This window comes from Brassica oleracea, chromosome C1 (assembly GCF_000695525.1).
Source record: "Brassica oleracea var. oleracea cultivar TO1000 chromosome C1, BOL, whole genome shotgun sequence".
Lineage (NCBI taxonomy): Eukaryota > Viridiplantae > Streptophyta > Magnoliopsida > Brassicales > Brassicaceae > Brassica > Brassica oleracea.
In genome coordinates, this window is record NC_027748.1 from 23,314,605 (window position 1) to 23,339,842 (window position 25,238).

The 25,238-nt window shown below is 35.5% G+C and overlaps 2 protein-coding genes across 2 annotated transcripts; both read right to left on the reverse strand.

The window, feature by feature from the left end:
• Nucleotides 1-6,274: 6,274 nt before the first annotated feature.
• On the reverse strand, nucleotides 6,275-7,324 carry LOC106303091. Its single transcript, XM_013739451.1, has 3 exons — nucleotides 7,236-7,324; nucleotides 6,662-6,711; nucleotides 6,275-6,488 (listed from the first exon to the last, which is right to left on the reverse strand). The coding sequence occupies exons 1-3, from the start codon at nucleotides 7,288-7,290 to the stop codon at nucleotides 6,375-6,377; spliced, it is 219 nt and encodes a 72-aa protein (XP_013594905.1). The 5' UTR covers nucleotides 7,291-7,324; the 3' UTR covers nucleotides 6,275-6,374.
• Nucleotides 7,325-21,636: 14,312 nt separating this feature from the next.
• LOC106303502 (ervatamin-B-like) lies at nucleotides 21,637-23,497 on the reverse strand. The gene is made up of 2 exons (XM_013739758.1): nucleotides 23,018-23,497; nucleotides 21,637-22,795 (listed from the first exon to the last, which is right to left on the reverse strand). Exons 1-2 carry the CDS (start codon nucleotides 23,454-23,456, stop codon nucleotides 22,200-22,202), a joined length of 1,035 nt encoding a protein of 344 aa, XP_013595212.1. The 5' UTR covers nucleotides 23,457-23,497; the 3' UTR covers nucleotides 21,637-22,199.
• Between the last annotated feature and the right edge of the window lie 1,741 nt (nucleotides 23,498-25,238).

A 25,238-nucleotide genomic window follows, 5' to 3' on the forward strand; every position in this document is an offset into this window, starting at 1 on the left:
GTCATTACTAGCCAAACACAACCTTCAAAAGTCAAGCTAAATGATTATAACAAAGCGCTGAGTGGGAGGCAATACACTATTAGGTATTTCCTATAGCTTTATTTACTACATGTTATTTGTTTTCATTTTCACCATATTGCAGGTGTATAAAAAAAGCCCAGGAAAACAAAAAAAGAGAACCAATGAGAGGTTACCTGTCATCGACCGATGAGACAAGATCGACATCGATCGACATCACGACACTAGCAACGATCGATAGACAAATTCCTGTGTCGATCGACATCGATATCATCGATCATGTATATCATTCTCCTTGTTACATTCAGTACTTATGATTTATATTCTAACCAAACTCCGACTAGATATACGCTAGTGATAGTGTAATTTAAGTCTGGGGGGAGATTTAGTAATATTATTTACCTATGAGCTTTTTAAAATGTTTTTATAAAGTTTTATTAAGTCAAGAAGGGGACAATGAATACTCATCTAACCACTCTTTAGCACCATTCTTAGATTTATTGATTGCAAATAGTACTATAGATGCTAAAGTGGATCAGCCTACCCGTTATTCATACTTGCTGAGAATGTTTGGAAGAACCAAAGCTGGCCTCCACTTAATTGAAGTTTAATCTGCTTGTCTTGGGGCTTGGTATACATTAGATCGGATTCCTCAAGCAAGTCTGGAAGGTAAAAAGTCTGTGTGTCGCTAGTTCCCCTCTCTCTCCCCTTCAGTTTTAAAAATGATTAGAACATGATTTGGTGGCTACAACCATTAAAGCTTGGTTCAATAAATTCTAGAAAGAGATAAAGGTAAAAAAAGAAGTGAATAGAATCTGGTGGCTACAACCATTGGAGTTTGATTCATGGAAGCATGTCCAAAATATTTCAGTAAATTAAAAAAATAAAATGATACCCGTTAAAAAAGATAGACATTGACTGAGAAGAAGTGAGAAAAGATGGAGGAAAGGAACTAGATAAGACTACATGTGTGTTCAGACACTTGCTTGAGTAAGAGTCCATGTGTCCAGTGATCGATACTCCCAAGGTAAAGCTTACACATTTTATTTATATGTATTAATTGATGCCAGTAGAGGGGTTAGTCAGACATGATTAGTTAAGTTGTTGGATGAATGAAATTGGTTGCTAAGCTAGGATATTGTATAGAAAGTACTTCTAAATTAAGATCGATTTGATGTGGTTTGCAATATTGTTGAGGTGATGATAGTGAGTTTTTAAATTATGTATGTCCCTGCTGCTTTCAAACCATTTCCAGAGAGACTGCTTGTTGTTTTGCTTGAGGACAAGCAAAAGAGTAAGTCCGGGGGTGTGATATACCATAGATTTTACCACTTTTAGCCATAGTATATAAGTGTTTTCAAATAAATTATAGTTGTTTTGGAGTTTTTCTAGTATGTTTTCAGGTTTTAGAGTGATTTGGAGGAAAATGGTGATTTAGGTGCATTTTGGAGATAAAATGATAAAGACCCGAAATTGACCATCAACCACGACTATCGATCGATGGGCGAAGGAAACAATCAATCGATACACACCCTGTGGTATCGATCAACGGCGAAGCGCGAAGAAACCATATTGGGTTTCAGCCGACTTAAAGTCCAAGTCCCACAAGAATTACCAGATTACCCCTAACGAGTTTTAACCTAATATTTATGTGTTCTTCCATTGTTCTAGGCAACACGCTTTCATACTTTCTACTTTTCATACAACAAAATACTTAAAGTCTTAGGTTTGGAGAGAATATCCAAGAACTCCTTCAGAGCTTTGTGATTGGAACTTCAGTTTCTTTACTCTATCTTATTTATGCAATCTATTTATTTTATTGTCATGAATTACTTAGGCATGTCTGATTAGTTCATCTTGTTAGATTTAGGGTTCAGATAATCATGAGGGATTAGCCCAAAATATAAAATTTACTAAGTGTCAGGATATTAATGAACTAGACTGTTCTTAATGCATGTGTTCTAGAATAGTAAATTAGAACCTTGTCTTTAGATATTAGGGTGCATTCGGAAGATTGGTTCTTTGTCTGAAATATTTTAGGTTATGCTAGGATTGTTAGAAACAAGCAGAAGCTGATTTAGTTAACCTAGTGAACACATTCAAAACCGATCTTAATGCTCCTTGGAAGGCACGTCGATCGACAACTCTCTAGTTGTATCGATCGACGGGCTGAAAGGTGTATCGATCAACACCCCGTTGTTGGAATCGATCGACACTTTCTCAGGACCAACAAGCGACAGCTCAGGTCCTAGATCTGGCGATAGGTAGCCTAAATATACGAAAGTTGATCGCCTATTCTAATTGTTTGAGTTCTATAATATCCATATATACTTAGTCTATATATCTATAATCCTGATTGACTGAATAGAAACCCTAAGTCTAACGTCTCCCATATAAATCTTAAAACCCAATCAATCAACTGAACAATTTCTTGTTCACCACTGCTTATTTACTGATTTAAACAATTCAATCTAGCTTAACTATATAACTAGATAGATCTAGTGTGTGCCCTAGCTCCCCATGAATTCGATCCCTAGAATACTACAATTGAACCTCTTATTTGAGAGAGTACAAATCACTTATAGGATTATTTGAGTGATATCACTGGACCACCAGAAGGATGGGGAGGAGACGACCCCATGACCCCATCAACCAGAGCCGTGAGGCTGACAGAAGAGGAGGCGGCAAGGGATTTACATGAGGTTTTTCGCCAGAGGGCTTTCAACAAATGTTGTTCGACAAAAATTTAAAAAAACTTTTAATACCATAAGTAATAAAGTAGTCATTGTAAATTTAATAAGTATTTTGTTGATTTATAATACTTTGTTTTAATAAAAAAACATAAATCAAGGAAATACTTATTAAACTAACAGTGATTACTTTACTAAAAGTAAAGTAAAATTATTTTTAATTATGATATTGCGTTATAGTACGGGTTATTTTTACTGATAAAACCCCTCAATTAATTTTGAATTGTGAAAAAACCCTCAACTAATTTTTAATATAATCCGTCAACTTACAAACCATTAATGTTTGTCACATTCCGTCTATAATTCTGTAACGGAAGGTGAAAGACATTAACGGTTTGTAAGTTGAGGGTTTAAAACATTAAAAAATTATTTGATGATTTTTTTTCGATTGAAAAATAGTTGAGGGGTATAATCTCTAAAACACATTTTTAAACAAATTGGTTTAAGTAAGAAAAAGTTGATTTTCTCTAATTATCAAATATTTTTGTTAACTAAGAACACTAGCTAGACAAAATGACTATAAGCTGACAGTGTGACAATAGTAGCCTAAAGTACATAAATAACGGGACTGTAAATCCAATTAGGAAAAAAGTTGGTTATCGGATAATACGTATTCCAAATAAGGAAGTTTGATTCACAACTGTTGTGAAATTATACGAAAAGAAGATCGGGTCGGCGGGAACTAGTAAAATGATTGTTTTTGTAGAGAATGAATTAGACCATTGAACATGTCAAGATTTCTCACGATTCCTCACCAAGTCGGACACATTGTAGAGAATGAATTAGACCATTGAACATGTCAGGATTAGCACCATCAAATGGCCTAACTCGCTAAAATACTTTTCTTAACTGGTTCCCGCAAACCCGATTTTTTTATTTATAATCCCGTAATTTTATTAGCATCTATATCACTATAGTTCCAATTACCTGAAACTCTAAATCTAGATATTTCTCATAATTGTTTACAATCAATCAATCAATCAATCAATCGATTAACTGCCTTATTCACCTCTGCTATTTACTATTTAGTTTTTGTTTGGGTTAATCATAAACTGGTTAGAATCTACTGTGTGCTTAGTTCTTTGTGGATTTGATCTCTAAATACTACGACTGAATCTTTTATTTGAGAGAGTACAAGTCACTCGTTAAAATAATTTGAGTGATATCAATATATACGGATGTGTCTACAAAGAAAAGTAAATAATGGCAAAGAGAGAGAAATGGATGGGACGTAAGAGAAAGTGAAAAGTGTGACTTTAGCTTTCTCTATTCTTGATTTTACACACACGTACAGACATGTTGCATTCTTATTTAAACTAGTTTCTGATTTTGGAATTAGGTTAGTTTTATGTATTTCTGATTTTTATTCTTAGTTTTGGATGCAGTGATCTGCCGTTAAACATAATTGACACCGTCTAAAACGATGTGTAAAATCTATGAATTTCAAATTTTTTTGTATTTAATAGGCTACATAAATTTGTTCGTGTATTAAACGAGAATCCAAAATAATTCGTGTATTTTATTAGCAAATAGAAATTAGTCCGTTTAGTTTTAAGGAATTTTCCCTTAAAAGAAGTGTCGAGATCTATACGATGATAAAGATGACACATTGGACATTGGACAACTGTCCTCATGAATGATGATCATTTATAATAGTGTGATAATTTTCACCATTGAATTCCATTAATTTAGTAAATGTAGAAAACAAGAAAATCATTGATTTTCTTCTAATACAAGAAATGGTGAAAATATAAAAAAAATATGTAAAGTGTACGTATAAGAAATTACCATTTATGTTTTATTTCAGTTGTTGCGTATCATAGTTTGTAAATGATCATATATGATTCAGAAATGTTACCTTTTGAAGTTATGTCTTTTACTTTTCACTAGTGATATTCTCCGTCATTACAAACGTTTGATCTCTTGGAGGTTACTTGGATGTTTGAACTCTTAGAACGTTAAACGTTGCTTAGATGTTTGATTACTCCAATTTTTCTCAATTTATTTTTAAGTTTAAAATTTAATGTATGTAAAATTTGTCAAAAAATCTTGCTTACACTAAATGCATCCTAAATCGAAAAGCTTTGCTTTTTTTAAAAGTTAACGTCTAGATTAATGTGTGGGATTTTTGTCCATATATTAATTAAAATAATCATAATAAATTCCCTCTCCTCTCTGTTGGGTACAAGAATAAACCGAACTTCATATTTTACGCTTAACCTCATACACTTCACGTTCTGATTCTTCCGACCTTCTCCGCGCACATTCACATATCAACGATGAATTTGACGAATATAGAAAGATCTTAGGGATTGGTTTCCCTTCAGCACACGTAATGATTTGAGGGCTGGACATGAATCGAATATCTGAATTTTTGAGTGATTCAATCGTTTCGTCCAAATAATCAATTATCCAATCTGATTCGCTCCACAAATATCTAGAAAAAAATATATTTTTAACCAGATATTCGATTCGATCCGTATGATAAAATAAAAATTTAAAATCCAAAACTAATATAAAAGATAATATGTTATTAGAAAAATAAAAGTTATTTACCTTTTACAGCTTTAGTAACTAAATTAATCAATTTTACAAAGAAAATTATTATAATTTTTTTTAAAATTATTATAATTTTTTTTAAAATTATTATAATTTTTTTAAAAATTATTACAAACTTACATATAGCATAATAAATATTTATTTATATATAATTCCTATATGTATATCTATATATATCCTTATAACATATCAGATATATTGCTCTAAAAATATTGATATTTGTGATTTTATTCATTTCTACTTTATTTGTTTTTTACGGTAGAGTTACATATATTTATATTTTTCAGTTCAAATAAAAATATATAATTAATCGAATCAAAATTTACTGATATTTTCACAGCCCTAGTGATTCGAACTAGAACGGGGTTCGATTAATTTTGTGCCAAGCTAGGGTTGATGTTTTATACGATATGTTTGTTGTTTCTATTGGATTGGGATGTCCAATCAAATTAGAACGATCCAAACCGATTCAAAACCTTATTACAGTTTCTTTGAAAATCTTTCCAATTTAAATTATACCTTGCCAAAAACTGAAACTCCAAACAGAAATAAAAATGTAGCGAAACAGAAGGGAATGATATCGATTTCCTTTTGGTTTCAATAACCGAAAATTTTGGAAGTCGGATTGGACACTCCTAATTGAGCTCGAAAGATAAACATACGTTGATAAGTGTTTTCAAAACCAAATTGATAGTAAGGTGCGCAATATTTCCAATGAAATGAACAGTAGATCAAAAATTCGAGTCACAAATTAACTATATTGATGGTAATATATCAGAGACCAAATTCGTGGGTGAAAACTCTGCTATATATTTACCAACTATTTGTCCACCTAATTATATTTTTGTTTTTTTTTTGTTATTGGCATAACTAACTAACTATACTTTAGTTAGATGATAAAACCAGCTCAAAAACTCTTTTTTTTTTTTTTTTTATAGATGATTGGTTTTGACAGTACATATCATAATTATAAAGATGGAATGATCCAAAATATGCATGTTATCCAATATAATTATATTGCACATTATTTTTTGCTTAGCATGGCTTTCAGTTAATCTTCGGCGGTGGCGGACGCCTTCCGTAACCGGGTTTCGTTGGGTCATGTCCTGGATTTGGGCCTGGTTCCTCATAATCCGTCATCCTCGGAATAGTCTCTTGAACCTATGTTAACATGGAAGACATTAAATTATGTTAAAACAAGCAGTGTGTGCTTTTTGTACTAGTCTATTCCGTAACATTAAGTGCGCATCTCCCGGACAACAGGATAGCCGATAGGATTTATCAAAAAAAAAAATTATGTTAAAACAAACATTTTATGTTACGAGATTTCTTACCTTGTTTACGGAATATTGGTCGGTGTGAATTACTCCATCTTCCTCAAATCCTAAAACGAATACTGTCTGTAACTTTGTATTTATAATTAATATATTTTTTTTTTTGACATCATGATTATCGATTGTCTTACACAATCTCCAATGATTTACTCTATTTTTCACTCTAAAATAGATCAACTCTATAATATAGTGAGTTTGCTCCAATGATACTTTATTTTAGAGTAGAAAATAGAGTGATGAACAAAAAAAAAATAATTTACTCTATATTTGGAATAAACCTATATTTTACTCTATTACAGAGTGAAAAACAGAGTACCATTAGAGCATTTTTACTCTAAACTATATTTTAAAGTGATAAATAGAGTGGAGTTGGAGATGCCCTTAGACTCGATTCTTTTTCGGATAGATCAGCAGATCAGATCTAGATCTTGATACTGAGAATTACTTTTAGATAGGTGTTTTTTCGCCTATTCAGAAATCAAATAACCGTTTTTTCGCCTTTGATATGCCATGCAAGTGTAACGTTTCTTTTAGATAGATGTTTAAAATATTCTTTATGTACAAATCTAATTACCTGAAGAACACGCTATAAGCAAGAGCAAGAACGACATGAGAACCACCAACTTCATCTTTAAAAACCTTTTTCCGATATCACTTAGATAATAATTTTGTTGTTGTTTAGAAAACAACCCATGCTTCTATAGATATAGATACATGCGTTACCTGTTGGCAAAAGAAATGTTTTGGCAAAATCTATATTTTCCATTAACACTATGTACATGCACCTATCTTTTAGTCCATTGCTTTCTCTTAACCTTCATAAGCAGATTTTTTTCAACTAATATTTTGGTTAAGTTTTTATACTTTTATGACAAGTAATATATGTATAATAAATGAAAATTAATTATGAAATCATATGTATAATTAAAAATAATTACAAATAATAATACAGAACAATGTTTTTTGAATGTCTAAACACTTACGAATAGTGCTTTCACAATTTCGATCAAATAAGTGGGACTACATTTAACAATAATTTTATAGATAAGTACAATCAGTATCTAATTAATCTATCTTATTAACACTATATGGAACTAAAATTTAGTTGATGTGTTATTTATGATTTATGCCATTAAAAATAAAATTTGAATGTTTAGATATTCATTAAAAGTAAACATGTAAAATCAAATTCTAATTAATTAATAATATCTTTCCATATCTTTTTAATCAATTATGAATATATATATTTCTCATTTCAATTGTAACAAAAACTTATAAAATATTTTTTTATTATTTCTATATTTTAAATAAGTAAATAAAATGGCAATAATGTTAAATATAATTATTAATTATTCATTTCTTAAAGTTTCATTTAGAAAAAGTACACAATCTAATTTTATTTTTCAAAATAACATAATAATTATCTATTAATATATTTATATATTCCATATGCATAATTTTATTTAATCGAAATAACTTCGGGTTTTCAAAACACCGATAGATGTCTATTAAATAATTAAAATAAATAATAATAGTCCGTCATATATAACAATAAATATATTCCTTTGATGTTGGAGGATTTAGAAAAAATTATCTAAATTTAAATAGAAATGAAAAAGTAAATCTTATATTTAATCAAATTCAAAAGTAACCTAAATAGTTAGTAAAATTACCATTTATCCCTTATGCCAAAACAAAAATCAGAAAGTTATTTTAAGATTTTATTCTTCTGAACTCTATACTTAAACTTGTCTAGAAGTCTACTAGGTGGATAGTTATCAAAAATTATAATTCATAATTTGATATAATAATATTATTTTTGACAATGTTAAAAAAATTATTTTTAAAAAAATTATTATAATCCTCAGTATATGAACTAATATGAGGTATATAAATTAAAATTTAATACAATTGAACAATTTGAAAGAAGATAGATTGATTTACCAACCATGTTTGTATAATTCATATGGTTTGGTAACAATTGGTTCAAAGATATATATTTCTAGGGTTAGACTTTAGATTTAGTTTCTTTTATTGACTTAAATTTACATATAAATGTTGAGTTGTGTATGTTTTATAAGATTTTCGTATTTGATACAATGATTAATTAAGAGATTTTAGTTATCAAGTGGACCTTTAGGGTTTGTGGTTCATCGTTTACTAGACTTCCAATGAAGTCTACTTGATTTTATGCTATAGTAGATTTCTTCTGTAGTATACGAAAATTGGAGATTATAAAATTAAAATAATTTTAAACTAGTTTTAGCTTTGTATGAATAAATTAAACTAATAGTTTTCAAACTCATATTCAACAATTGTGAAATCATAAAGTAAAACTATTAAAACAAAATAATAAATAAACTTAATGAAATTATCATAGTAGACTTCGAAAACATTTTACTCCATAATTTAAAATTTAGTAATCTTCAAAAGACGTCTACTATGTATAGTTTAACCTAATTACAATTTTTTTCTTAATATATAGATAAAAATTACACAATCTCTATAAAATGGTTGCACAAGTTTTTAAAACTCACTCTATTCTTTCTAAATCTATTTTCACTCTCTCTAGAACACTCTCACTTCTCCTAATCGCTTTGAATTCGAAGAAAAACTTAATTTCTTAACTTTTATTCATGTATTTTTTACAATATTATCTTGTTTATGTAGGTATTTTTATTCATGGTTTCATTTCCCCTCACAAAAATGTAAGATTTAAATCAATAGATTTTAAATGTTTGTTTTGTGGTATATTTAAATAAAGTTATAGATTCAAACTCTATATTTACTTTGCTACTATTTTATCTTATAAATTCTATTTTGAAGCTTTTCCAAAAAAAATAATAAACTGAACAAACAAATATTTGATACAGTAGAATTTTCACGTTTTCTAAATGTATAAATTTCTTAGATCTGAAAATTATTTGATACAATAGAATTTTAATGAAGTCTTCTTAAAAGTTAAGACTAGTATACTTCAAATGAAGTCTATTTTTTTAACATCAAATGCTTGTTTTAAACTAAATGTCCAATTTGTAAAAAAAAAAAACTAAATGTCCAAGGGATTAAGACAATTACATCCGGAGAGAAATTCGACGGTAAGATGATAAGTGAAAATAACTAAAACAAGACGAGAGATAAATGTGGCTAAGAGAGCAGATACCCATAGAGAAGTTTCACTTCTATTTCTAAAGTACACGTTTGAAGGAATGCAAAGAAGTCAAAATAGATCTTGAAGTACCCAACCAATGGATTTTGAGAGCAGTTGAAAACCGTCTCAGAGAAGATGCATAGTTCGCTAGAGAGAGGAGAATAGATTGAACATCCACTAAAATTCCTTGATAAAAGAAAGTAGAGTTTGAAATTCCAGTTCCAGATTACTCGTCGGACAAAACAATAAATGTCAATTCCAGACGAATGAAGGTACTCATGGTGGCTATTCTTGGCTCAATGAGCTTAAAGTGCATGATGAAAGAATCGATTTGGTGAATCGTTATGTTTGGCCCAAGATGATTGAAAGAGTTGAGGTAATGGGCTTTAATAACCCAGATTTAAGCCCAGCCCAACCAACTCAAAACTTTCTTGTAACTCAGATATGTCGGGACCAGGTGGAGGCTTGTTGTATTACATGGAGGGGAGATGGTGGCATCGGTGGATAAGTAGTGGTGACAAGTTAGAACAGAGGCGACTAGCAGATCAGCATGCAAGGATGATAGGTTTTGTTGTGAAACAGTCACGGTTTCCACGGTACATGGGGCGGATGAGAGAAGGTTGGAGGGAAGGCAGAGGAGCTCCATGACGGGTGAAATCAGAGTTGGCTCTGCCAAGGGACATCATGGGAGACGGTATGTAGTGGTGGAGACGCAGCGGAGACAGAGAGACAAGCAGATATGGCACTTTCACTTTCTTTGAACAGAGGAGAGGCAACGTCGAGAGGAGTGACGGGAGAGACGACAACGATGGCGACGACGAGAGGAATAGTGGCGGTGGCGGTGGCGAAAAAACCGTAAAGATGGCGACAACGAGATTGACTACAAACAGACCGGTGAAGACAAGACAAAACAGAGGACCATAGCGGAGGAGGTGGACCATGAAGTTGTCAGACAGAGGCGACGCCGGTGAGCGAGGCGCCGCCGGCGTCGAGGGAGATGTGAGAGGTCAGCTGTCTCAAAAATTGTGTCAAAAGTAAATCACTCTCAAATGAAGTCTATTAAACCATAAATGTTAAGCAGACTTCACCAGAAGTCTACGAAAATAGGATTTATTTTTTCTTATGTTTTCTCATAATTTTTTCTTGTTTTTCATGTATTATTTTCTATGCTTTCATCTTCTCCTCGCAAAAATGTAAGATTTTGATTATAAATGTGTATTTTGTGATAATATTCAAATAGAGTTATAGATTAAAACTGTATATTATATATTTGCTACTATTTTAGCTGAAAATTTTATTTTTTAAGTTTTTTGAGATTTTGAACTATTTTCACGTTTTCTAAATGTACATATTTTTAGATCTGGAAATTATATGATAAATTGGACTTATGATAAAGTCTGCTTAAAAGTTAGGGTTAGTGGATTTAAAATGAAGTATACTAAACCATAATTTTAATATTTTTACCTTAATTTTTTCCCATAATTTTATCTTGTTTTGTAGGTATTCTCTTGTATGATTTTTGTCTCTTTTTTTCGAAAATGTAAGATTTAAATCTATAGATTTTAAATGTATAGTTTTGTGTGTTTATATTTAAATATGTTTTTGGTTAAAACTCTATGTTTTGAATTTTCTACTAATTTAGCTTAAAATTTTATTTTTAGAGTTTTTAAAGAGATTTGAACCCATTTCCAAGTTTTTAAATGTACATATTTTTAATCTAAAAATTATCCTACAATAAATTTCTGATGAAGTATGCTTAAAATTTAAGGGTGGTAAAAAAGTAAACGCATAGAGATTAAATATATAGCTCTATTTGAATATAATCATAAAATACAGATTTAGAATTTATAGATGTAAATATTACATTTTTGGGTGGTAGAGATGAATACTATAAAAGAAAATAGCTGCAAAATAAGAGAAAAATCATATATTAGTAGGCTTCTCTTTGTACGGCGGCCCTGATCCCGTGGGAGTTCTCTCCGTTGCAGCTCCAAAAAATCACATGCGTCTTTGGTTTCTTTCGGAACACCGCCGAAAAGTGATAAAGTCTGATTTCTTATGGGGTATTGGATCTTCCTTTAGAGTGCCGTCTGCGCTCAGTCTATGTCAGATCCGAGATCCGATATCCGCCAGAATGGCGAACACGCGTTGTGATAAGCCCTTAGGGTTTATCGAGATTGTTACATAATAGATCTTTTTTTTTAAATACTATGGCATAGGTAAAGAGATGGCCCAGATTTGAGATAGAAAGAAGAAGAAGAAGTGTTTTAGAAAATGGAAGATGAGAAGGTGAAAAGGTAGTATCGGTTGAGTGGCTTTGATACCACTTTGATACGCCCAAATTAGGGAATGATCACTCAATCTTACTTGGATATGAACTCAAACGGTTTAGGAATGAGAACTGGTGGAATGAAGAGTCACACAACAGTTGCAGAAGGCTGTTGATGTTCCCGAACTTTTATTGTTGCTTGATATGACGTACAAGTCCAACAAAAGAAGAAACTCTATCCGTTGCTTGATATGACGCACAAGTCCAACGAGATAAGAGGCTGTTTACTTGGATATGACTCACCAAGAAACAAGAAGTGTTCTAAGCAAAGAACAAAGAGAATGAACTCAAAAAGCTGAAAGAAAATCGATTGAATTGATAATAAGAAGTGTTTACATATTTATAGTAGATTTGGTCAAAGAAAGACAAAGAAATTGTGGAAAAACACATCTAGGGAAAAGACAACATTGACTAGAAAATAATAAAGTGAGTCTAAGTTGGCGAAATTGAGGAAGACTGGTCAAGAAACACTTTTCCTACTTTCCAGGTTCAGCCGGGTTGATATGGTCCATGGCGATAAGGAGAAGGACGCACGTGGGACGATCCTACAGCCGTCCGGGTGTCCTTAATGAACGAGCTGCATCCTGGCGCGGGTTAAGTCTTCAGAAAGCTTGAGAATCCTTTCCTTAGAGAAATGGTCGAATGAAAAGTCCATCATGGGGTCGAATACGGAGGCAAGGTCGTCAGGATGTGCAGTACAAACCAAAGGGTCCAGCAGTGAGAAGTTTCGGTCGTCTTCGGATTCTTCACTTCCCTAGTGAATTTTGGCTCGACTATCAGCCTTAGCATGCCGAGAAGGTCGGGAAAGGACACCTGTGGGTCGGTCAATTATATCGTCAGGTCGTGGTTCTGGCCTAACATCCAATCTGGACGTACGCGGGTCGATGCTGTACACGGCACGATCAGCACGGTCGGTAAGGTCCGAAGGGAAAACCTCGGTTGGGCCGTTCTGAACAGCCTGATCTTCATCCTGGTCTGGTTCCGGTCTTGTTTTTGCATGTTTAATTTTCTATGCTTTCATCTTCTCCTCGCAAAAATGTAAGATTTTGATTTTAAAGGTGTATTTTGTGATAATATTCAAATATAGTTATAGATTAAAACTGTATGTTATTTATTTGCTGATATTTTAGCTTAAAATTTTATTTTTGAAGTTTTTTTTTGCGATTTTAAACTATTTCCACGTTTTTAAATGAACATATTTTTTAGATCAGGAAATTATATGATAAAGTGGACTTCTGATATGTGTATTTGTGATAATATTCAAATAGAGTTATAGATTAAAACTGTATATTATTTATTTGCTATTATTTTAGCTGAAAATTTTATTTTTGAAGTTTTTTGAGATTTTGAACTATTTCCACGTTTTCTAAATGTACATATTTTTAGATCTGGAAATTATATGATAAATTGGACTTATGATAAAGTCTGCTTAAAAGTTAAGGTTAGTGGATTTAAAATGAAGTATACTAAACCATAATTTTATATTTTTACCTTATATTTTTCCCATAATTTTATCTTGTTTTGCAGGTATTCTCTTGTATGATTTTTGTCTCTTTTTTCGAAAATGTAAGATTTAAATCTATAGATTTTAAATGTATAGTTTTGTGTGTTTATATTTAAATATGTTTTTGGTTAAAACTCTATGTTTTGAATTTTCTACTAATTTAGCTTAAAATTTTATTTTTAGAGTTTTTAAAGAGATTTGAACCCATTTCCAAGTTTTTAAATGTACATATTTTTAATCTAAAAATTATCCTACAATAAATTTCTGATGAAGTATGCTTAAAATTTAAGGGTGGTAGAAAAGTAAACGCATAGAGATTAAATATATAGCTCTATTTGAATATAATCATAAAATACAGATTTAGAATTTATAGATGTAAATATTACATTTTTGGGTGGTAGAGATGAATACTATAAAAGAAAATAGCTGCAAAATAAGAGAAAAATCATATATTAGTAGGCTTCTCTTTGTACGGCGGCCCTGATCCCGTGGGAGTTCTCTCCATTGCAGCTCCAAAAAATCAAATGCGTCTTTGGTTTCTTTCGGAACACCGCCGAGAAGTGATAAAGTCTGATTTCTTAGGGGGTATTGGATCTTCCTTTAGAGTACCGTCTGCGCTCAGTCTATGTCAGATCCGAGATCCGATATCCGCCAGAATGGCGAACACGCGTTGTGATAAGCCCTTAGGGTTTATCGAGATTGTTACATAATAGATCTTTTTTTTTTAAATACTATGGCATAGGTAAAGAGATGGCCCAGATTTGAGATAGAAAGAAGAAGAAGAAGTGTTTTAGAAAATGAAAGATGAGAAGATAAAAAAGTAGTATCGGTTGAGTGGCTCTGATACCACTTTGATACGCCCAAATTAGGGAAGGATCACTCAATCGTACTTGGATATGAACTCAAACGGTTTAGGAATGAGAACTGGTGGAATGAAGAGTCGCACAACAGTTGCAGAAGGCTGTTGATGTTCCCGAACTTTTATTGTTGCTTGATATGACGTACAAGTCCAACAAAAGAAGAAACTCTATCCGTTGCTTGATATGACGCACAAGTCCAACGAGATAAGAGGCTGTTTACTTGGATATGACTCACCAAGAAACAAGAAGTGTTCTAAGCAAAGAACAAAGAGAATGAACTCAAAAAGCTGAAGGAAAATCGATTGAATTGATAATAAGAAATGTTTACATATTTATAGTAGATTTGGTCAAAGAACTGCTCCATCAATCTCTTGATCAGCTCTCAAGTGCATTCAAAATCCGGAAGTCCCTTCCACTTCACCAAACTTCAGCTTGTTTATCAGCGCGCAACTTTCAAATCTCCAACAAAGCCTCTGGCTCTGTGTTCCACTCAAATGAAGAAGATAAGATTAAAGAGAGTTCAAATACCTTAGTGTGAGGTTCCACCGCTTGTTTCAATTGGGAGATATGAAAAACATGATGAATTTGGCTGTGAGCATGCAATGTAAACTTGTAAGCTACCTTTCCCACCTTTTTCTCCACCAAATAAGCACCAAATAACCGATGGGCCAACTTCTCTACTCTACGCATTGCTACTGTCGTCTGTCGGTAAAGTCACAGTTTCAAATAAACCCAATCACCCACCTGAAACTCAACCTCTCTGCGTTTCTTATTAGCAGCTACCTACATTTGGGCTTGTAGTTAGCACACAGCTTCTGAAGCAGAGCATCTCGATTCTGAATTAATCCTTCCACTTCTGCATTCGCCGAAGGAACATCACCAAATCTCAACAGTCGCGGAGGATCTCTCCCCTAGAGTGAACAAAAAATGAGTAGTGTTAGAAGCGGAATGATAGGAAGTTTGTACCAATATTCCGCCCAAGGAAGCCACTGACTCCACGTCGAAGGTTTACGCCCCGCAAAGCAGTGCAAATAAGCTTCTAAACACATGTTAACCACATCTGTTTGCCCATTAGATTGAGGATGGTAAGTCGTGCTTTTGTGTAGAGCTGTACCTTGACTCTTGAAGAGAGCTGTCCAGAAGTTACTCAAGAAAACCTTGTCACGGTCCGAAACCATTGTCTTAGGGAAGCTATGCAATTTAATCACCTCCTTAACAAAGACCTCCGCAACAGACTTCACAGTGAACAGGTGCTTTAACGGTATGAAGTGCGCATACTTAGTCAACCGATCCACCACGACCAAAATCACGTCGAAGCCCTTAGAGAGGGGTAGACCTTATATGAAACCAAGGCTGATGTCAACCCAAACTTGCTCTGGAATTGGTAAAGGAGAGAGCAACCCGGCCGGTGAGAGAGTCGAGTATTTGTTCCGCTAACACATTTCGCAAGACCTGATAAACTCTGTAATATCGCTCCTCATTCCTTTCCAGTACACCTCTCTAGCCATATGCTTAAAGGTATTCAACACCCCTTTATGACTACCCACTGCACTTTTATAAAATTGTCTCAACAGCGCGGAATAAAAGGCGACTTTGCAGGAACCACCAACCTTCGATCCTTATGCAATACCCCTTTCTCCACACTGCATTCTTCAAACTCCTTCTCTCCTTTGTTTACTCCGTTAATGATAACGTGCAATGACTCATCCTTTTCCACTTGGAGAGCTAGTTCATCCATATCAATAGACAACGGTGCAGTAAGCTGAAACTCCAAACACTCAGCAGGATCATCTGAAACATCCACACGCCTAGATAAGGCATCTGCCACTCTGTTCTCCTTCCCGGGCAGGTACTCCATTGTGTAATTCTGACCTAACAACTTAGAAGCCCACTTCTGTTTCTCTAATGAAACAGCCCTCTCCTCCAGCAAGTGTCTCAAAATCTTCTGATCAGTTCTGATAGTGAACTGATGTCCAGTGAGGTAATGCCTCCATTTTATCACCGCAAATACAATTGCAAGCAGCTCCCATTCGTAAACTGACTTCACTCTTCCTTTGCTTGAAAATCCTTTACTGATAAACGCAATAGGACGATCGCTTTGAGATAGAACCGCTCCAGTGCCTGATGCGTTTGTCTCGACTATGAATGGTTTGGTAAAACCAGGTAACCCCAAGACAGGCAAACTACACATCGCTTCCTTCGACTGCTCAAACGCTTTTGAAGCCTCAACTAACCAATGAAACCCATCCTTCTTCAGTAATTCAGTCATAGGACGTGCTATCTTTCCATAGCTTGCTAAAAACCTTCTATAGTAACCTGAAGACCCAAAAATCCACGCAAAGCTATTACATTCTTAGGTTGAGGCCACTTTTTCAAAGCTTCCACCTTCTATGGGTTCGCCGAAACACCCTGTTTTGTGATCACATGTCCCAAATAAGCGATTCACTTCTGTGCAAAAGCACACTTCTTCTCATTTGCATAGAAGTTGTGCTCCTTCAAAACTTGCAACACTATCCGTAAATGCTCCTGGTGCTCCTTCTCCCCTCTACAGTATACCAGTATGTCGTCGAAAAAAACTAACACAAAATTTCGCAGGTAAGGCTTGAAGATATCATTCATCATCGACTGAAAGGTTGCTGGAGGATTAGTGAGCCCGAAATGCATCACTAAAAACTCGTAATGGCCCTCATGCGTTATGAATACCATCTTCCCAATATCTCCGTCTTGGACCCTTATCTGATGGTAACCAGACTTGAGGTCTAGTTTAGAGAATACCGCTGCTCCAACAAGCTCATCGAGAAGCTCCTCAATCACCAGAATGGGATAACGATCCGATATTGTACTCTTGTTCACTGCTCGATAATCAACACAGAAACGGAACCCTCCATCCTTCTTCTATACTAAAAGGACTGGACTGGAGAAGGGACTCATACTCGGCTTGATGATTGCCGCATGTAACATTTCTTGCACTAACTTCTCGATCTCGTTCTTTTGCAGGTGTGAATAGCGGTAAGTGTTGGGGTCAAAAACGGACATGACGAAGTTAACATCTAAATATCAGTAAAAATATGCATGAACGTTTTTACGAAAAGTAATCTTCGTAAAGATTACTTTTACGAAGAATTTTGCGGTAAAATCTTGCACTAATCTCGGTTGATTCATCGAAACCAAACACTCGTAGTCCAAGAACACGTTCATAAAATGTTAGAAAAGGATCCAAACAAGGCCGCCACGTAGCGACCGATCCGCGAACGAGCCGGTCGCTACGTAGCGACCGGCTAAGCCACTCGGTCAGTCGCTACGTAGCGACCGACCCGCAAACGAGTCGGTCGCTACATAGCGACGACCTGCAAACGAGTCGGTCGCTACGTAGCGACCGACCAAAACTCTCATTCGGTCGCTACATAGCGACCGATCCGGCGCGGATCAGGTCGCTACGTAGCAACCAAACTGTCTCGGACATCGATCAACGGCTACGACCCAAATCCATGCATTCTCGTCTGCTCCTCGATTCTAGCTCCCACGTACCGCAGCCATATCATTCTCACATCATTCCGATCAAAGTTACCGTTGAAACTTTACGATAAAAACCGCGAGAACTTGTTTTTATCGAAAAGGAAATCGTAACAAACGTTTCATGTCGAAGACAGCCCAACGAGGTCTAAAACGCGACCACAAGCCCACTTACGATTCTTTAAGAATAAACTCGTTGATACTATGGCGGTTTACGTTTTTTATTATAAAAATAATAAAAGATAAGTTTCCGCAGAAAAAATGTCAAGTTTCTGCGGATAAACATGAAGATCGGAAAAAAATGGAATATCTCCATTTTTCACTTAAGAAGGCTTAAGGGCAGGATGGGAAAAGCTGAAACCGGCCTCGGAAGAATATATAAGGAGTCCTAGGCGAGAGGCACAGGAGAGAGACTTTTACAGAGCAAACTTAGCAGTTAGAGCAATTAGTCAACTTTCCGTTTTTGTTATTTCGAGCTGCGACTCAACTGGGTTCTGCAGTCTTAGGTTATTAGAACTAGGGAACTCGCCGACAGCTCTTGTAGCCAAGGCTCCTACCTTGTTGTAAACGCTCATACGCAAATTCGGAATAAGACTTCTTTTTGCTCTCTTTTTACGATTTCTTATTTTTCTCGTCTTTATTTCGTGTCCTGATTGCTTAGCGTGTGGTTTAGCAGATATCCGGGACCTCTGGGAAATTAGGGTTTTCCTAACTTTTCTTATTTATACGGAAATCGACAGTGCGAATTTCGGTTCCCACAGTAAGGTCGTATGTTGATAGGAGACGTTCCTGCTTGCAGAGTGATCGCGTTCTCCCTCGACCGCTTAGGTGGTAGTCCGATATGCATGTTGAACACCACCTTTAACTTCTGAAGTAACCTCTTTACCTCAGAGCTAGGCGTCACAGCTTGCTCCTGCTCCTTTGAGTTCTCAAACAATGTCTGTAACTCCAACAAATAAACCACTCCTAGTGTTGCCAACCATGTATAACCCAACACCATATCTGTAGCCCCCAAATCGAACAACATGTACTCCTCATGTATCTCAATTCCTTGAATGTCCAGCTTTAACCCCACAAAGTTTCCACTGCTAGTCATGACCCGACCATCTCCAATAGCAACTCCAATTTCTTGAGGGGGTACTACGGGTAAGCCTAACTTCTCCACTACCCATGTCGCAATGAAATTGCAAGAAGCTCCTAAATCAATGAGAACCACCACTTCTTCTCCTTTAATGTGTCCTTTGATTCTCATCGTCCGTTTGGTTGTAAGCCCTGCCATAGCTTGTAGCGAAAGGACTTGAAGCTCTTGTTTATTCTGAAGTTTTGTTTCCGCTTCCCATTCATCCTCGGATTCATCCTCACCTTCTGACTCCTCCTCTACTTCCAAACACTTGTTGTACCTTTGATAGGCCTTGCAACGGTGACCAGTGAAATACCTTTCCCCACAATGTCTATACGGGTTTTGTATTGTTTTCCTCTGGTCTGCTACCTTGCTATCCTTTTGTGAATCAAACAACTTACTAGCTGGAGTGAGTTCTCCGTGTTTGATGGGGAAGAGTTGTAGTTTCTCTGATTTGCGTTGAGATCTGGAGCAGAGTTAGTCCGGTGAAATGGTCAAGACTGATAGGGACTGCACTCGTTCTCTTGTTCTTCTATGATCTTCGCCATATCCACGATCTCATACATCCCAATAGGTCTCAACCTGACGACTTGCTCTCTCAAACTCCTATTCATTCTATGTAAAAATATTTCTTCCAGCACATCATGAGGCACATGAGGAACCTCTGCTGACAACTCTTCGAACTGCTCAAGATACTCTGATATGGTTCCCGTCTGTCTCAAACAAAGCATCTGACTGAGGATTGTGCCTCCACGAGTGGGTTTGGACCTTCGTTTCAACTTCATCTTAAGTCCCTCCAGTCTAACAGCTCATCGCGATCCTATATCATTCGCAGCCAAGTCACCGCACATCCTACCAAACTCGCCATGGCTAGTGATAACTTCTCTTCTTCCTCCGTCTGGTTCACCGAAAAACACTTCTCAACCCTGAAAATCCAATCATCAGGGTTATTTCCTTCAAAATCCGGTAACTCAAGTTTCTTCTGAGTCGATGAGAGTTTTCTGTTGTGCTGAATACCCCAACGACCCCGTCGTGTATTGTGGCGTGTGGATCTCGGCAGATCGTAAGGCCACCGCCGACTCCGGGACCTGAAGAAGCCCTTTGTCCGATTGGCTCTGCAACCCTTTTGACTGATGACTTGATCCGTCGTTTAGAGATCGTTGAGGTTCATCGGAGCTTACGTTCTTCGATCCTGGGTTTTCTAGGTTCGATGACACCCCCTAAACAACACTAGTTGGTTTTGACGTCATGGATTGAAGATGCCGTTCTTCCGCTCGCTTCTCCATTTCTAAGAGACGTTGGTTGTTCGTCTTAGTCTCTGCGCATATCTTCTCGGTGAGGCCGGTGAGACCACCGAGCTGACTCTCGACAGCAGTAATCCTCTCAGAGTTGGAATCCTGCTTTGGAGCCATTCTGAATCTCTGATACCAATAATAAGCCCTTAATTAGGGTTTATCGAGATTCGAGATTGTGACAGAAAGGAGAGAGAGATAGAGAGAAAGGGATAAGAAGATAAGAGTTTGTTGATTAATTCTTTGATAAGGATAAACTTAGGGATAACTCCCGTTAAGTAGCCACACATAATAAGTAAAACGACATTCTTATTGAACTAAAAAAAACTAGTAAACCCTCCTTCTCACAAGGAGTCTTTCCCCACACTTCCTCTTCTTCTACTCTCAGCCACTTTGTTTGATCTTCTTGGACCTGAGCCTCTTCTGCACAAATGCCAGTGGAACAGGTAACTTATCACGTTGCTTCCCTCTCCGCTCAAGCCTCATCATCTCGCTCCAGTCGATTGCTCTTTCAGTTTACTCCAAGGTTTTTCTAGAGCTCGTCCACTCAGATCGGAGTGAAAAGTTTCGGTGAGGTTCGCCACCGAAGACCTTTGTTTCGTTAGTTCATGAGACGACTGCCATGGTGTACTTGCAGTAATCGTAAGGTTCTCTTCTTCTCGCTCGCGACGTTGTCTCCTAATGTTTTGAGGACAACCTGATGAGTAGGCGTTATTTGCCTGATGGCGGAGCTCCGGCTCTCTGGTTTTGTCACCTGCTTTTTGGAGGACGCTTCTAGCTCCTTCTACGGTTTCTTTTGTGTTTTCCTTGATTACTCCGCCCATTCTCCAGAGATCTCCTCCTGATCGGATGAGGTGGCCATTGTACCGCCTGCGCTTGATCGGAGCTTATCTCATGTGTTTATAGTTCATCGACGATGCTTGTGGACAGCACCTTCGTCTTCAGCTGAGTTGGCTTTAGGTCTGTTTGTCGACGTCCTCCTCCTGTAGTGTTCCGGGGGTGGGAGCCAGACACCTCCGTCAAGCTGCGTGGAACCATCTTCAGGTAAGTTCTCGTCTGAGCGGACCTTTTAAGCTATTTCTCATGTTCACTCGTCCGATTAAACTTGAAGCGCAAAGACTAGAAGCTTAATTGGTTGTCTCTTGTGCTAGATTGTTATTAACTTCAAATTTACCGGTTTTGGTATGCTTGGACTTAGTCTTTGTGTTTCTTAGTGGTTTTTAAATTTTTTTTTTTTTCGGGCTCTGAGAACGGATTAGCTATTAAACAGATTGTGATTTTCAATTAACAATGTAACCAAACTTTCAGTAAAGTGATGACATTTAAAATTTAGCAACAAAAGAAAACATTCTTAAATATTGGGACGTAAATCTTGGATCGTAATAGGAGTCAGAACCTCAACCTTAACTTCGATGTATTCTTATGTGTCTACATAATTTTTAAATGAACTCAGACACGTTTTTTATTTATGACATTTTTGAAGTGGTTAAGCGTTATTAACTTACTATTCACGTGTAGGCATGCTTGCATATATATATACTGTTGTTAATATAGTTGTATCTCTATTATCACGTCTCCATATGTTTGGCTATAAGATGTAAATCACCACAAGAACTTTTATATTATCACACCAACGTAAGAAAATGCTTCCATCAATAGATATGACTCCAACGAAAATGTCGGACCATATTTCCATAAGATATCTAGTACGAGTATTGTCAATTACTCTGAACAAACCCATTTAAAGATCTTGAACAACATTACAGCATTCATGCAAGTGGATAGAAAGCAAGACGGGCCAAGCCACACATTCCTTGGGGTGTATCCACGTCTCTCTTGATTCTCATGTAACCATTTTCTCCCCAAGTTTGTCCCCATGAGTTCTTCAACAACCAATACTTGGTCCCTTTTTCACTCATCCCGTAACCAACAATTGTTACCGCATGGTTCAGATGCGTCCCACAGTCTCCATTATAAATGCCGCCCGAGTATTGCTTAAACGCAAGCCCTGAGGCATCTATAGCCACGGAAACGGGTTGTTGAGACACTGCTTTTAGCAATGCTTCCTCATCATCGTTTGGAACCGTCTCGTATCCGCTGATGGTGGCAGCAGCAGAATCGGATGTTTGGGTGGTTGAAGAACATGTTTGTTGTGTTTCTTGGTAAGGATAGTTGTCCTCGGTTGTGATTCCTTGGTTGACGATTATGTACTCGAAAGCCTTCGACATTATCCCTCCTGCACATCCATTGTTAAAGTCTCTGCTGCAATCCAACAGCTGCTGCTCCGATAGGGATAGTAGCTCACCTTTTGCAATCTTCGTAATGCCTTCCACTGCCGCCACCGCCGAGAAAGCCCAGCAACACCCTGTTCCGTTGCCAGAAATTTAATTTTTGATATACTCTCTTGACATGTGATGATAAGAAAGAAAATACAAAACTATATGCACCATGGCACCAAGGCACAAAGTCTAATGATTTGTACTATTTTTTGCACTTTGTAATAGTATCAACACGTTGTCTTATCATTTGTATCTAAATCTGGTAAAATGCGTGTTGTTAAATTATTAGAGTTATGTTAATTAATTACCACATTGGCCTTGGTCCTTAACGGATGTAACGGCACCCTCTCGTCTCCAATCCAAATCCTCACCAGTTTCACTGACATTTTCATGTCTAAACGACTTGTCGGAACCCGATGTTGAAGTTTCGTTCATACCTTCTGGAACTACTAGCCCCATATACCTCGCACGAAATTCCTCGTCAGTGAGGTCAGAAAATTGGTTGATATCCAACTTGTATGTTATGTTGGCATTCATGTTGAAACTCTCGACGAACTCCAAGTTCTTCTTAAAGATTTTGAATCTACTCGTTTTTTCAGAACTGTCGTAATAAACACGATTGAATCGAGACATCCATTGCTCATGTTTGTCTGTGGCAGAAGCTTCAAAGAGTCCGCCGCGAGATGTGGCACCTGAAGTTCTGGAACTCAACATAATGGCTAGAATCAAGAAAACGATGGAAGCCATTCTTTTAGATAGTGAAAAGTATGAATTGTTTAGAGATGAGTGCTTTGTTTATATGACTTGGTTGCCAAGAAACTATGAGAATGTGGTTTTATATAGAGATTAATGTAAAGTGAGGTGCATATACGTAGTGACATGTTTTCTGTTTGAATATTCTGCGTTACAAATACAATATTTTCTGATTAGCTTCTTGGTTCCATTTTTCAACACGTTAAGAAGTCAAGTAAATGGCCAATACGTATATATTTTCCATTTGAGAAGAATTCCACAACAATTTTTTATTGGTTACGCAATCTACAAACTTTTTTGAGGAGTCTGGCCGTGATTACCGCTTCTTCTAGAGTTCAAGTTTCATGTCAGTAATGAAAATATTATTCTATTTTTTCTGATCAATTTTTAGTGTGAAAATTTCTTATTGAAGAACGTTTCGGTGACACAGCGCGTGCTATTAACTAAAAGAAGTATAAACATTAGAAAAAAAATTACAAGAAATATCACGAATGGCTACACAGTACCGTTATAGCTCTTAAGAGGTCATATAATAATACGATTAATATTCAATCCGAGAGATGTTTTAACACGTGATAACTAGGCTGAGAAAAGATTGTAGCGCAATTACCTTAAATATTACTCCCATTTGTTGTAGAGGTTTAGTGATGTCATAACTGAACTACATTATCACAATTTTTTTAAATGGTCTTTTATATTTGTGAAAAGAAATGATATGTTATTAACTACTAGTATCTCATCGTGTTGCCACTAGTTTTATATGAAAACACTATTTTGCAAGTTTGGAAGCAAAGTATAAGTTTCCATATGCTTTGGAGAAATTATTAGCATGGAATACTAATCAACTTTGCCTTGTCGATGAATAGAACAACTGCTTTTTGGTGTTTTCAAAGAGGGCAGTACACACACAATAAAAACCAGCACTACAAGGAGTTATTGCGACTACATCTTGAGACTAACTGTTTTCGTCACTATTTAGTTACGTTTTTAGTACGTTTTTGTGACTATGTTTTTTCGTCCTAATTCCGTAGTTGTTTTGTCACAATATTGTGACGATGTAAGTCGTTGCTAGATTTCGTCACAACTAAAGACGTAATTGTTACTATAGTATTAAACATAAAGGTCGTGACGGTATTGTGACTATATGTAGCGTCACAAATTGGATACGAAACAGCGACGTAAATATGAGTCTCTGTTTGTAACATAACCGTGACTCAAATTTAGTTGCTAATTAACACCAAATCTCATCTATATTATTAAAAGAGAAGTACTCATTTGAAAATATTTTTACTTCATTAATTAAACTCCTTTTTTTTTGCTTGTCTATTTCAGTTGCATATATGAAATATCCCAAAACGAATAAAACTGCCTAATTTATTACTTGTCTTTTCAGTTACATTAATGAAATATGCTTAAATGAATTTAAATTTCCTATTTTATTGTTTGTCTTTTTTCAGTTACCTTAATGAAATATCCTTAAATAAATTTGGACATAATGTCATTTAATCAACCAAAAAAACTCATGAGTTATCCTTACGTGCATAATTTTAATAATTGAGATTTTTAAAAACATGCATCATTAAAATGTTACCTAAAACATGCAACACTAATATATAACATGCATCAATAAAACTAGAATTTGACTCACACAATTGTACATATATTATTTTCAGTTGATTAAATTTAAAAATAATTATTTATTCAAAAAATATTTAAGAATGACTATGTTTTAAAAAATTATATGGTATTATTTGCTCATAACTCATTTGTCATTTG